At 47.9% G+C, this 13,167-nt stretch overlaps 2 protein-coding genes across 2 annotated transcripts in view; one reads left to right on the top strand and one right to left on the bottom strand.

Moving 5' to 3' along the window:
* Positions 1 to 6: 6 nt before the first annotated feature.
* DNALI1 (dynein, axonemal, light intermediate chain 1) lies at positions 7 to 2,295 on the top strand (the record flags this gene model as incomplete). The annotated part of the gene is made up of 4 exons (XM_008947756.1): positions 7 to 31; positions 520 to 698; positions 971 to 1,135; positions 2,260 to 2,295. Coding segments are annotated over 4 exons (405 nt in total), but the record flags the coding sequence as incomplete, so codon positions are not given.
* Positions 2,296 to 3,378: 1,083 nt separating this feature from the next.
* GNL2 (guanine nucleotide binding protein-like 2 (nucleolar)) overlaps positions 3,379 to 13,167 on the bottom strand; it is a gene marked incomplete at its 5' end in the record, with an annotated part of 10,446 nt that continues 657 nt past the window's right edge. The window contains 13 exons of the mRNA XM_008947757.1: positions 3,379 to 3,528; positions 4,388 to 4,479; positions 5,567 to 5,646; positions 6,312 to 6,736; positions 7,074 to 7,181; positions 7,325 to 7,483; positions 7,591 to 7,695; positions 8,555 to 8,683; positions 9,210 to 9,323; positions 9,885 to 10,043; positions 11,320 to 11,386; positions 11,588 to 11,772; positions 12,822 to 12,961. Coding sequence (XP_008946005.1) covers positions 3,379 to 3,528; positions 4,388 to 4,479; positions 5,567 to 5,646; positions 6,312 to 6,736; positions 7,074 to 7,181; positions 7,325 to 7,483; positions 7,591 to 7,695; positions 8,555 to 8,683; positions 9,210 to 9,323; positions 9,885 to 10,043; positions 11,320 to 11,386; positions 11,588 to 11,772; positions 12,822 to 12,961 — 1,913 coding nt within the window. The remainder of the gene's footprint in view (positions 3,529 to 4,387; positions 4,480 to 5,566; positions 5,647 to 6,311; positions 6,737 to 7,073; positions 7,182 to 7,324; positions 7,484 to 7,590; positions 7,696 to 8,554; positions 8,684 to 9,209; positions 9,324 to 9,884; positions 10,044 to 11,319; positions 11,387 to 11,587; positions 11,773 to 12,821; positions 12,962 to 13,167) is intronic.

Raw genomic sequence — 13,167 nt, 5'->3', positions numbered from 1 at the left:
GTGCGCAGGGAGCTCTACGCACAGTGCTTCGGTCAGTGCCCGCCCCGCCCCGCGAGCCGTAAAGCTCCCCAAAGTTGTACCTAAGCCGGCCGTTAGCTTAAAACGGCTTGAGCCCCCGTGTAACTGTCCAGCACCTGTGTAACTGCTCAGCACCCTTACACGCCCTGGTGATGTGGTGCTGCGGTTGACATCAGTCTGAACACGATGCTGCTGAAGGCCTCCAGTGACCTGCAGAAAATCATTATAGGCTTTCAGGTGGCTGCTGTGACAACTTCAGCAGCTCAGAGTCGTTGCTGTTACCACAGGGTCTGTACCACTACTCTGTTTTTAACTCCAGCACTTGGCCCTACAGCTGTCACGTAAGGACAGCCCCAAGCCATGTCTCTAGTAAGCCCCTGACACTTGTGCGGTGCAGAGAACAGGTAGGAGAGAAGCAGCTCCGGCCCCGCCGTGCTCCCAGCCACCCCCCGTGACCGTGCAGGAGCTGCTCTCAGGGGCTCGTTCTCCCTTCTGTTAAAGATGAACTGATCCGTGAGGTCACAGTTACCTGTGCAGAGCGAGGGCTGCTGCTGCTGCGCGTCAGGGACGAGCTGCTCATGACGGTCGCCGCCTACCGCGCCCTGTACGAGAGCGGCGCCGCCTTCGGGGCGCGCAAGGCGCTGCAGGCTGAGGAGGGCAAATCCGACATGGAAAAAAGAGTAAGTGGGGCCCTGAACCCCCGCGTGTAGTTTTCTGCCTGCGACACAGCATCAGGGATGTTGCTATAAACGCCCTATGAAATTTGTTATTTCTCTTTCCACTGGGGGGCAGTGCAGCTCATCCAAACACTCCAGTTTCAGGGACTGCACTTCATGAACTATGTGCTGTTTCATCGGGAAAACTTTTAAAAGACTGTACAACCCAACTTTGACCCAGTGTAACTGCAAATTGATTATTAACAAACAACTGAAGATATCTGCTCTTTTTCAAGATTGCAGAGCTAGAGGAGAAAAACCGTGAGCTGGAAAGACAAGTGAGTGAAGAGAAAGCTAAATGTGAAGCCGTTGAAAAACGTGCAAATGAAAAGCGACAGATAGAAGAAAAGCAACACACTGAAGACATTCAGCTCCTCAAAAAAATGAATGAGCAGCTGAAGGTTGGTAAAAAGACCCACAACTCCAAATAGGAACAGTGAAACTTCTCATTTTGTAATTGGATACCACAACTTTCTCCTGATCATTCGAGAAGCGTTACATTCATGATGCATTTGTATTAGTGTGCCACTTTCTTTAAATTCTCAATGAAATGGGCAAATGGGCTTTTTTATTCCCTGTGTCCTTGCTCAGTCAGCAGCTGGTCATCCCCAGTAAACCTGAGGATGCCACCAGCAGTCACACCCACAGGAATGATTTTGTGCGGCTTTGGCCAAAACAAAACGAGCAAAAACTTCTGCTCATTACTTTGCTTTTGAAAGGAAAAAATCCCCCATCTTTTAAGTAAAGACGTTACCATAAACGACATTGAGTGTTTCTGGCTACAGCTAAAAACCTTTCCTTCACACTGAGCTGCTTTCCTTATCCTCGCAGGTCCTGCGGTTTCTCCTTTCCACGCCATTAACTTCTTAAGTCCCATCTTGAAATGCTTTAGGGCACAAACTAAAAGAACTGATAGATAAAGTGTTGCCGCTGAATCGGGCTCCCCCCTGGCGGGAGCAGCGGCTCCACCCGCTGCTCGAGGGTATTCTGGTGGCAGCTGGAGCAGCACCCTGAGGCTGCAGCAGGACAGGCTCCCGGGAGCTCTCCCACCACTCTGCTGATGGGGCGTCGAGTGGAAACGGAAACCTGGCTGTTCCCATCTACTTCTGTCCCAGAGTCAGAGTTTGTGTTCTGAACGCTGGAGAGACAAATATTTAATTTAGCTAACACAGTCCAGCCTGAAATCGGAGCACTCAGACCACTGTTTCAACAGCTTTTATTTAATTTCCTCCTCCTGCTTTACATTACAAAACCAGTCTTTCGTTTTATGGAACCAGGGCCAGCTCTTTTCTTTTCAGAATGCAACAAGTGTGTACGCCAGGAATGAAAAGCTAATTTATAAAACATGCAGTGAGGAATGGGGTAGCTCAGGAAAAAAATACCCTGGCCTGTTTCTCTCGAAGTATTGCAGCATCCCTCAGCTTCTCGCTTTGAGTATCTAACAGGCAATTTATCACTTTACAGCAACATGGGTTTATTTGTTAGGTTGAATCTAATTTGACTTCCTGTCTCATTTGTTTTTCAGGCACAACTTGAAAGCATCATTGCACCAAATAAGTAATTTTTTGGTTGTGCTCCAGGCAGTGCTCAGAAGAGCTGTCAGAGCAAGAAGTTTGCAATTAGTGAAAAAGATTTGTCTTCATAAAACCCTCTTGACTTTCCACTTACCGGTAACTGAAGACAGCATTATTTCATTCTTTCTTTCTTTTTCTCTTGAAGAGATGAAATTCAAGAGCTTCATTAGTTGCTGTGTTCATTTCAGTGCCACCTCAGCATTCCGCTCCTCGGATAGCGAACCTCTGTTACTGGTCTGCTGGGAGAGCCAGATGACCTTCAAAGCAATAAACTAGTAAACATTTATATCTGCAAGCATCTCAGTAACATTATTGCTTTGAAAATGTTGTAGGAATTCAGAAACAATACACAAAGTGTATAATCACATGCCAAATACATTATTATACATAATTCACTCAGAGGTTGCTGGTAATTCTGGGACAAGTGTTCGGAGGGTGTTCCTTGAGTACAGGCAAGTTGGTGTTAACGGTACATCAGAACCCCTTGTCTGAGCCATAGCAGCCTCGTTTGAGCAGCAGTAGGAACTCCCTGCATGGTTATTTCCAGTGACAGAGGGGTACAGCACCAGCCAGGCTCCATGCCAAGCACCCCTTCTCAGTGGAAGCAAGATCGTTACATAAGGGAGCTGCGTAACTAACTAGCTGTGTAAGGAGCTGTGCAGCTACTAGCTGTGTAAGGAGCTGTGCAGCTAACTAGCTGTGTAAGGAGCTGTGCAGCTAACTAGCATGGAGAAGCTCATTCACTGCAGTCATAGGAAAAACTCCATAAAGCTTGTTTCCAGAAAAAAAACACCAAACCAAACATCCCAACGAACCCCCCCACCGAGCAGCACTCTGGGATAAGCTTTGCCAGCCCAGTGTTTACTGGCCTTAGACAGGGATGTGGAAATACCACGATCTCCAACTGCACAAAGAACTTTCAGATGATGCGGAAACAAAGAGCGAGATGCTGCTCCTGGGAGCTGGACAGGCGAGTCAAACCAGGCTTTCAATGGGAACTACAAGTTTTATATTAAAAAAAGCCACCACATACTAGAGCTGTTTTATGTAAAATTTAATAGAATAAGCAGTTATTGCTTATGTTTGTATTTTTTGTGCTTTGATCTTTGTTCCTCCAAGCCAGTTTTTTTCTTGTTCTTATTCTTATTTTTCACGTTGTGAGTTTCATAATACCGGACTCCGACTCTCTTGGAGCGCTGCTGCCTCTCCGCTCGTCTCCTCTGCAAAGGCACAAGAGCATATGAGCAACTCCACAGCACCCACAGCCCCAGCTTGTTTGCATTCTTTCAAAACTTGTTCACTTTGCCTTCCATATGCCTTAAGTAAAATAAATCCTATCAAACAAAACTGTACTGATGTGAATAAATGGACATCTGCATGGAATCCACCCACCCACACTCTCAGAATGTTACCAAGGAAGATCCACTTTAATCTTTACAAAAGTAGTAAACGAGATACAAGCACCCTGATGTCACGGTCACATAAGGTCTTTAACAGAAGATGTGACAGAACAGGCACAAACAGGTTTCAGCCTTCTGCTGCCCTCTGACAGTCCCAAGTTGACAGCAGTGCTCCCCAGAGCCCCTGCTGTACAGGTTTGCTTACGAATCACTTTCACTTGGTATTTAAGTTATTCTAGAAGAATTGTTTAGACTCAACCAACACAGATGGCAGCAGCAGCTCTCTTTGAAGCCAGAGCAGCACGGCCCCCCCAGCTCCCAGCCTGCCCACCTCCCAGCACTCAGCCCTCTGCTCTCAGCAGCATCAGTGGGCAAGTGAATGCCAAATGTGTTGCCCACAGAGGATCCTCCCCTTCAAAGCTCCCTCTGCTGTGGTCACCTGCTGGGCTCCTGTACAGGTCCGTGCTCAGCAGGGAGGTGTCACTGCCACAGCCTGCGCCAGCAGCAGGTCACCCTGTCCTGACACTCACCCCCTCGGCCACAGCCCCTGCCCTCCCTCCCTCCCACGAGGGCCCCATCCCAAAGCTCTTCAGTGACAGCACATCATGTAAAAACTCCACGTGTAAGAAAAGCCAGCTGTCACCCTGCTCCTTTGTGTACTACAAGGAATCACACTTACTTCTTTGGATGTAAGTTTCTTGCAAGGCTGTTCATCATCATCATCATCACCTTCCTCCCCCGCCTGCCTTTTCCTTTTCTTCTCTGTGGTGCCTGCAAACAGCAGAGATGTCTGTACTTGGGCACCTTCCAAAACACCCATCTGTTCACAGAACTGAGTACTGGGGTCCCCACCCAGCTCCCTCAGCAGAGCACTCCTTCGGTCGTTACCAGGACTGACAGTCCTTACCAGTCACCCCAGTGAACCCCACAGCCTGAAGCTGCTGTCCCTGTGTAATGCCAAACCCTGTCTGCTCCCCCTGCAGCACGTGGAGCAGCAGCCACTCAGGCTGCAGCCTGCTGAAGGGCTGGGGTCTAAGCCCCAAGCTCTGCACCAGGGTTGGCACGTGGATGATCCACACAACCAGGCAGCAGAGACCTTCCTTTTGGTTTTCTCTCAAGGCCTGGCCAACCTTGGGTGGGAACCAACTGGGAAATCACCACGAGGTGCCCTGCCTCTAGAGTTAACATCAGGTGCCCTGCCTCGAGGTTAACAGCACTCCAGCTGCTCTGCCTGCAGCGAGTGGGGTTTGCCCGTGTAGGGTTTGCAGTTATTGGAAGGGCTCCCTGACCATTATAAGCAGACCTCCCAGTGATGGTGGGACAACATCACAACCAGGACAGAAAGAGGGTTATGAATGTAATGATGTTGCTTTTTGGCAATTACTACGTGATAGGAATTGGACTCACGACCTGGCTTATTCCTCTTCCCACTCCTTTCTTTGCTTTGTCATACTGTGAGTGAATGTATCAATCTATTTATCCCTCTGGTTGTTAGCCACCTCCTACCCTCCATGTATACTCTGGAAGGGGGTGGAGAGGTCTGGCCTGCATGCTTCCTATCAATGACAGTGTCCCTCCTCCTGGGGCACGCAGTCGAGGCACCCCAGCAGTGCTGTGCTGAACACGCCCGTCCCTGCCAGCAGTGGGACAGATCTCACCCTGCAGGCAGGGGCTCTGCAGAAGGGCTACAGCAAGGTCACCAGGCAGCCCGAGGTTAGCTATGGAAGGATTCAAATAGCTGTAGTGAAAAAGAACTTGCAATTGGGAGCTACTGAACACTTCTGTCCCTAAGCTCCCTCTCATCTCTTGCTTATAGGACTCCCAAATACGGATTACGAACACCTACTAATTGTTTTACCTCTGTCTTCAGTTTCTTTGCGTTCTTCAGACTTCTGCATGGATTTTGCAAACACTTTTTCAGTCAGCTGCTTAGGGATTCTACAAAAGATAAAATAAGCAATAGAAGAATGTTGTAACACTGAGTGTAACCATCTCTGAGAAGTGATCAGCCCTAAGTAGATCCCAGTAGCCTGTCAGCACCAAAGCCACAGCCTTTTCACCTAAAAGCATATGGCTGTAAACTTGTCTCTGGAGTTACAGGGCTTCTGGGCTGCACAAAGGGACAAAATGTAACAGCATTGCAATGTCAGTCCTCCCAAGGCTCGTGGCTGAGCTCTACTACAGCTGGGCCTGCTGTGTGGGCGAGGACACTGGACCATGCCTGGAGACCAGCTGGCGTGTCCAGGTAGGACACTAGCCTTGGTACTACTTAACAAAGGACCCAACGTCAAGGAGATCCAAGGATGTAATACTGCTGCCCAGAATACCAGCAGATTTCTAACCCATAGCTTAAGAGGCAGCTTTCCAAAAGCTAAAGTATCTTTAGTTATGCTGGTAAATAGGACCTAGAATAATCTTTCAAAAACAAACTGCCACTTAACCAAAGCTGTTTATGGCTAAACTAGATAAACTGCAGCAGCTCGTGCAAGACAACACAGAGGAACCAGTCAAGCAAGTCATGAATGGAGTGAAACTACAGCAGAATCACATCAACCTCTCTCCCACCCTGCAACATCTTTAAGTCACTGAACAGATTCAGAGACCTGATTGCTGAGAATCTCTTGGCCTTGGCTTTATCCAGGAATTTTTTGTATTTTGCAATCTTCTCATCCAAAGCCTTAAGAACTGCCTTGGAGCTCTCCCTGGCACCCGGTGCAGCCACTTGCGATTCCTCCGCCACCGAGTCTTGATGTTGCTCATTCTCCTCTTCCTGCTCTTCCTCTCCAGAGGAGTCACTGTCTGTTTCGTCAAAGCCTGGCACATCTACAGGAACCAGGTCTTCTTCTGAAAACTGAGGTGCCACATTAATCCTCCCAAAATTCTGCCGAACATGTGACATGAGCTGCTTGATCTCAGTGTCCGTGTTACTCTTCTCTTCCGCTGGCTCCACACTCGATGCCACTGACTCAGAAGATTTCTCCTCATTATTGTCTTGGCTTGATGTCACAGCTACTGCTGATGCAGGAGGCTACAAGAAAGTGTAATGGAGATATCATCCACAATGTCTGTCCCACCATCCTCAAGCAATCTCCATTTTATCTCTTTGAAAAGACTAAGATGACAGGCTAAAGCTGGGATAATTACTGCCATGTCTGGTAGTTAGACAATCGTAAAGTGGCTCAGACATCTCTGTGAAGAGCATCACTACTCACTCCTCACCAAATTCAAGTGAGCGTCACCTGAATGACAAGGTAGTGCCCAGGACATGTACTGCTCAAGTTACACGGCACTCTGGGAAAAATAACAGTGAATACCATTAGGAAAATGAAGTACTGTGTGAGGAGGCAGGGGCATCACATTCTTACCTGGGGACCTGTTTCTGCATTCGGTGGCTTCACAAAGAAAGGGATCCTGCCTCTCTGCCAGTCATTGAGAACCATTTTGCTCACAGTCTGAATGTCAGGCTCACCACCCTGAAAGAACCCAGCAACAATTTATATCCCTGTCTGCAGGACATACCCCCTTTCTAGCCCCTGTGAGCAACAGAAATGTGTATTGCCCAGTAAGTAGAAGGCTGCGCACTCTTCTGGCCTGCAAACGCAGAAAGCTGACACACCTTTAGCAGCTTTCCAGTCCTTGAAGCAAGTTTCTCAAGGAACTCTTCTGTATCCTTCCAGGAATCAATTTTGTATGTCCTTCTGATGTACTCTGGTTTGGCTCTTTCCAGCACGGCACTGATGTGATCTTCAGGGCTCTTAATCTTCTCAACTTGAACCTGGTAGCGAATGGTAGAACATCAACCCTTCAGAAAGCATGCAGTCGTTTCCTGGAGGCCACCACACTGAGCAGAGCCAAGCCCTCCCAGCCCCTGCAGACACGTACCACCCCCTTCAGCACGATGTCGGTCTCGCTGTCTCCAGAGGGATACACCACGCCGGGGCAGTCGATGAGGAAGATCCGCCGCATGAGGGTGATGTACTGCCACACCTGAAAGAGCAGCAGAGCCCCGTGTCACCTCCTCCCACACGGCCCTGTCCTGCTCTTCAAGTGCAGTTTTCATACACAGGAGTCGTCTTAGGAACTCAGCATTAACTCACAGAAACAGAACATAACTTGGCGTTACTGCTGGCCAGCCCAGACGTGTTGCACCTTGTCCCTTCCACGCCAGCCAACACCAGCCCTACAGTTCTGCATCAAGCTACAACTCAGAGGACCGAGGTGAGGATACTACCACCACAAACTCTGATATTCTGTGGTTTTCCCTTTCCATGATCTTTAACTGCAGTGACGTTCAGGAGTACTGCTGGCCAGCCCAGACGTGTTGCACCTTCCCCCTCCCACCCCAGCCACCCCCAGCCCTACAGTTCTGCATCAAGCTACAACTCAGAGGACCGAGGTGAGGATACTACCACCACAAACTCTGATATTCTGTGGTTTTCCCTTTCCTAACTGCAGTGACATTCAGGAGTAAAAGAACAGGCCAGCAAAGAAGATTCCTGTAACTTTCATTAAACTGCTTTTGTAAACGTCTCGTTTACTGCCACATTCTTGAAGAACAGGGTTAGAGAAGCAGCACTAACAGAGCCTGGCAGCACAAGTATACCCAGTTTGACCTGGGAGAGCACAGAGGGCTAAGCACTCAGATCCCAGCACAGGCAGAGCAGGAACTCTGGAAGGCTTTAGTGGTGCCTGTCCACCAGCCACCCCTCCGGCTCGGGGTCCCAGCACCTGCACAGCTCGGGTGCTGGACTTGAAAGTGTCACCAAGCAAACCTCACAGGAATCCTGCCTTTGACAATACACTTACTTAACTAATTCTTATCTTTAACCTGAGGATCTCTCCCTACCTTTGTTTCACCTGCAATAGGGGCCACGTTGCAGACCTTCTTGGAGCGCAGCGTGTTGATCACGGAGCTCTTGCCCACGTTGGGGTACCCGATGAAGCCCACACTGATCTGCTTCTTGTCAGAGTGCAACTGTTAATAAGTAAAAAGTAATTTTAATGCCTCAGAGACAGACAGAATTACGACTGCAGTTCTGAATGTTTGAGCAGCTGCTGTTCCCACTATACTGGGAAGCAAAGGGGACTCCAAAGTACTACACCAAAAATCAGATCAGCTCTTGTCTATCAGGAGAAACGTGTAAGGGAAAGACAACCTGGTGACCAAGGATGTCAAGCATTGAACAAACTCCTGCTACCTCAAAACGAAGATGTGAGCCCCTTGCATCCCTGGTTGCTCTAAAATTACTTGTGAATGTCTTATTTAGACACTGTTCAGCTTGATAAACCAAGCAAACACAAACAGTAGTTGGGGACAGAATATAGATGGTGTATTTGAGGGCATATTTTCCATTTTCTCTCCAGAGAAGGAAGCTTTGCTGTTTGCTGACAGAATGGCCACAGAGAAGTGCAGTGAACCCCAAACACTAACACAACAAATGGCTCCACAGTGAAACCCCCCAGCCCCCCAAACGACACGAATTCTCAGAATTGTTCTGTACCTTTCCAAACTGCCTTAAAAGCTGTATGAAAGCACCTTTGCCAAACGGGTTTGTGAGGCTGGCATGAAAAGCCAGTGTTGGATACTCCTGGGAGAGGACAGCAACCCACCGCTTCTGAAGAGCAAAACAACCCAGTTAGGAGGGATCCTGTGCCGTGGAGGTGGGGAAACAATCTGCTCATGAGCACAGGGACACAGCATCTTCACTGGGGTCATACACGCAGCCGGCTGTGAAAACTGCTCTGCAAGAACCTTTGAAGCATTTCACCAACCCAACAGCTAAAAGGCCAGAGTATTGTTTTTATAAAAGACTAACAGTTTCCCAAAAACGCCTTCACTGCTAGCTAGAACTAATTAATTTAACAATATAAAGCAAACCAGCTGTGGTGGATACAGATCTTAGGCGGACTAACATTTAACATACTCTGGAGACATCAGCTGAACTGTTAAATTCAGGCAGAGGAAGTAGAGAATTTGTGGCTGGTGAGTGTTGCTCAACTCAGCCAAACTTGGACAGATTTACATTGTAATCGTTGCTTTTACAAGCAGAGAGTTCCCATTAACCCAGTTACATTATGTCCTTTGAGACCAGCATGAGAACCAGCCACAGAACTCAAGCAGAGGCCACGAAAAGAACAAAGAAGGTCCAAGGAGTAACAGGCAGGACTGTGCTTACAGTAGCCCAGGTAGGAACAAGGTCACATTTGTTCAGGACAAAAATGAGATGTTTCCAGTGTTTCTCCTTTTTAAGATAAGATTCCACGTGAGGAGAGCGAGTGCCCATGGGATCCCTGGCATCGAGGACCTGAACGACAACATCTGATGAGTCTATCACCTGAAAAAAAATCACACAGCAGGGAAGGACCTTACAGTCAGTCACCTACAGTATGCATTTAGGAAATGTAAATAACCACATCATTAATTTAAAAGCCTTGTATCCTTCCCAAACAACTGCTACTTCCCCACAGACCAGTGAAGCTCAGACTAACATCCATGGACCATCCCCCTCTCTCGTCTCCTAACTCCCCTCCAAATTCAGCTCTGACAGCTGAGTGGCTTTTACCTGTTCTTAGGCACCAGGAAGATGCTTGTAGCACTTGGCAATGAAAACACTGTACCCAGAGGGAAAATTAATCACTTCAGCAGACAAACCCATTTGCCATCCACTCTGCAGCAGTTCAGTTCTGCCACTTCACAAAGGATCAGGATTTAAACTCTGTTTCCTGGAGCCGTATGAAACACAACCAAGCAGGAACCTGCTGTTAGTCCACTAAGCAGCTACAGCAGGGAGCTGCCATTTTATGACTTGCTCCAAGCCAAGTGAATTTGTTTCACAGCTATTTCCTGCATTTTTGGCAGCATCTTACTGAAATCTGCTCTATCATTCCCAGCGCTTTTAAGTCTAAAGAAAAAGATTTTAAGCTACATTCAGATATTCAGAGCAAAAAGTCTAGCAATTCCACACCTAACAGTTACTGAGGATACAGCAACTGCTCTTACAACCCCAGCTCATTCCCAGTTTCCATTTCTCTAGCAGTCAAGGTGGCTCACAGGACACTCGAGGTCAGAGCCCTCCAAAGACAACCACTACCAACATGTCAGATGTTTTCAGCATAAGGAAACTTAAGGGCATGTGACTGGTTTATTTGTGGTGAAGCCAGGAATCTAAAGGGAAGCCAACACCCTCACTCCACCAGGCCACCTCTAGATCATGTCTTAAGTTTGGACAGGAGCTCAAGAACCAAGCTCAGTCAGGCAGTGATTTGAAAATGAATCTGCTCTCTTCTACATAAGGCTGCTTTTGTTTGTGCTGCACCAGCACAGGAACAGGGTGGAAGGTTTCAAGTCAGACAGTTAACCAGACTGACAGGAAAGCAGACAAGGGAATGGCAAACTCAGGACACCTCTGCACAAAGAAAGTCACCATCTCAATGTTTCTAAGAAACTTTACAGCGAATTCAACTGTATCAAGCCTTCCCTAACAGAGCAGCCAATGGTTTAAGAGCTTTTCTGCCTGCTGCTGCACAAGATCCCCAGTGCTGTGCTGGAGACCCCACCCCACAGCAGCCGGCAGAGCGACGTGGCTGCTGCACGTTACAAAAGCTGCTTACCTTGTAGAGCTCACCCCAGATCCTCTTGGACTGTCCTTTCTTGTATATGTCCTCTTGTGCTTCATCCCTGGAAGCGATTAGCAGAGACATCAGCAACAGGGTTACACTGCTGTCACCTCCTAAGCCATTCACAGACCAGAGAGGAGACAAGGCTGGAGTTTAGCCTCCCTCCCTGCCCTCCACCTCCCCGACAGAGGTGTGAGACACCTGCAAAATCAAACTGGCTTTCCAGAAATATGAACAGTGAATAGCCTCCCCTTTTTATTACCTTACACCAGTGTCTTCTGTCACCAGGTCTCGGTCCTTGCCCTGGTCATAAGACTCTGATGAGGCTTCAGCATTCTCCACCAGAGACTGCACATCACTTGCAGAAAGATTTGGTCTTTTTCTCTGTGATTTGGGGCCAAATGTTGTTTCAAAGGTTTCTGTGTCAAGAATGTGAACTCTGGAGGTCTAAGGAAAAACAGGTTGGTTAAATAAACCTCCCAAACAGCCTTTTTTCCATCCCCCCACACCACACAGTGAACAAGAGCTTAGTTCAACAGAACTCTGCAACCTGCCACAAGTTACAGGCACTTCCTAACGATGTTTGAGTTTTCCAGCTTAATCTTTGAGAAACAGAAGAGTGGATATTTAATAAGCAACAAAACACACTGTGCTTGCCAAAGAACTATGCTTCAGTTCTCTCACCATAAATGATGTCAAATGTAATTAAAGCCACAGTGATGAAAATTTAGCTGCTATCTTTGATCATTTCTTATTTTTCTAACAAGTGCACGAATCTCGCCAAATTCACAGATTTTTGTCAGGGATAATTACAATCAAAATTGCAGATTTTAAAGCCTGTAACAAATGCCAGCTTTTCTTGGAACTGTACACAACTCACCACTGAATGAAGTAATTTGTTTTTGTAACGCACATTTTAGTTTGTTGTAACTTTTTCCTTAATTTAGGTAACGTTTTTACAGCATAAACCTGGGAAGTTTCCATAGGAAGAAACAGCTAGCAAGAATCCAAAAGAATAGTTTAGACTTCATGAAAGAAATCTGGTAATAAAGAAAACTTGATTTACTAGGAATTATTTGGTAATAACTAAAACTTGATTTACTAGGAACGAAGGCTGCAGGCACAACCATTTCTGGTTCAAGATGAAAGGCACATATTTGAGTTCAAGTTCATCACACAAGAACATGTGCAGCACGAGGCTGCCCCAGAGGGGTCCCTCTGTCCCACGGGCTGTGAGCAGTGCTGGCCCAAGGCAGGAGGCTGTAGAGCCACCCTGGGCTGCCCCACTGAACCGGGAAGATTTGGGGTAAGTGTCCTGCTCACTGTTTCTTTCCCCTCCCCTTTGCCACCCACAGTGGCAGGCCCTCAAAAACTCCCTTCCCCCAGTGACTCCCTGTGACTGCCCCTCCCAGTGCGCCCAGGACCACGCCAGCAGGGGCAGCACCCCTGCCCAGGGAGCAGGCACAGCCCCAGCACCCGTGCCCACAGATACCAACGTGGGGTTTGATCCGGTCGTAGAAGAGGGACATGGGCAACTTCCTCTGCCTCATGACCACTCTGTAGGGATCCTTCACAACATTCTCCATCTCTTCTTGGAACTTCTGCAGGGAGGACTGCTTGATCACACGGGTGTTTCCTGCACATAAAACCAAATATGGCTCCTGAGCATTCCCAGTGCTGGGGTTAAACCCCCAGCCCTGAGTCAGGGTTGGCATATGTGTGATGTCCACTACCAGGCATCTTCTTGACTGGTTTTCACCCAGGGTCTGGCCTGGGTGAAACTGATGAGGAGATCCCCACCAGGTGCCCCCACCTTCCACAGTAACTTGGAGACCGGGACAG

Source organism: Merops nubicus, unplaced genomic scaffold, assembly GCF_000691845.1.
Source record: "Merops nubicus isolate BGI_N331 unplaced genomic scaffold, ASM69184v1 scaffold19819, whole genome shotgun sequence".
Lineage (NCBI taxonomy): Eukaryota > Metazoa > Chordata > Aves > Coraciiformes > Meropidae > Merops > Merops nubicus.
This window is presented reverse-complemented; position numbering and strand designations above follow the sequence as displayed.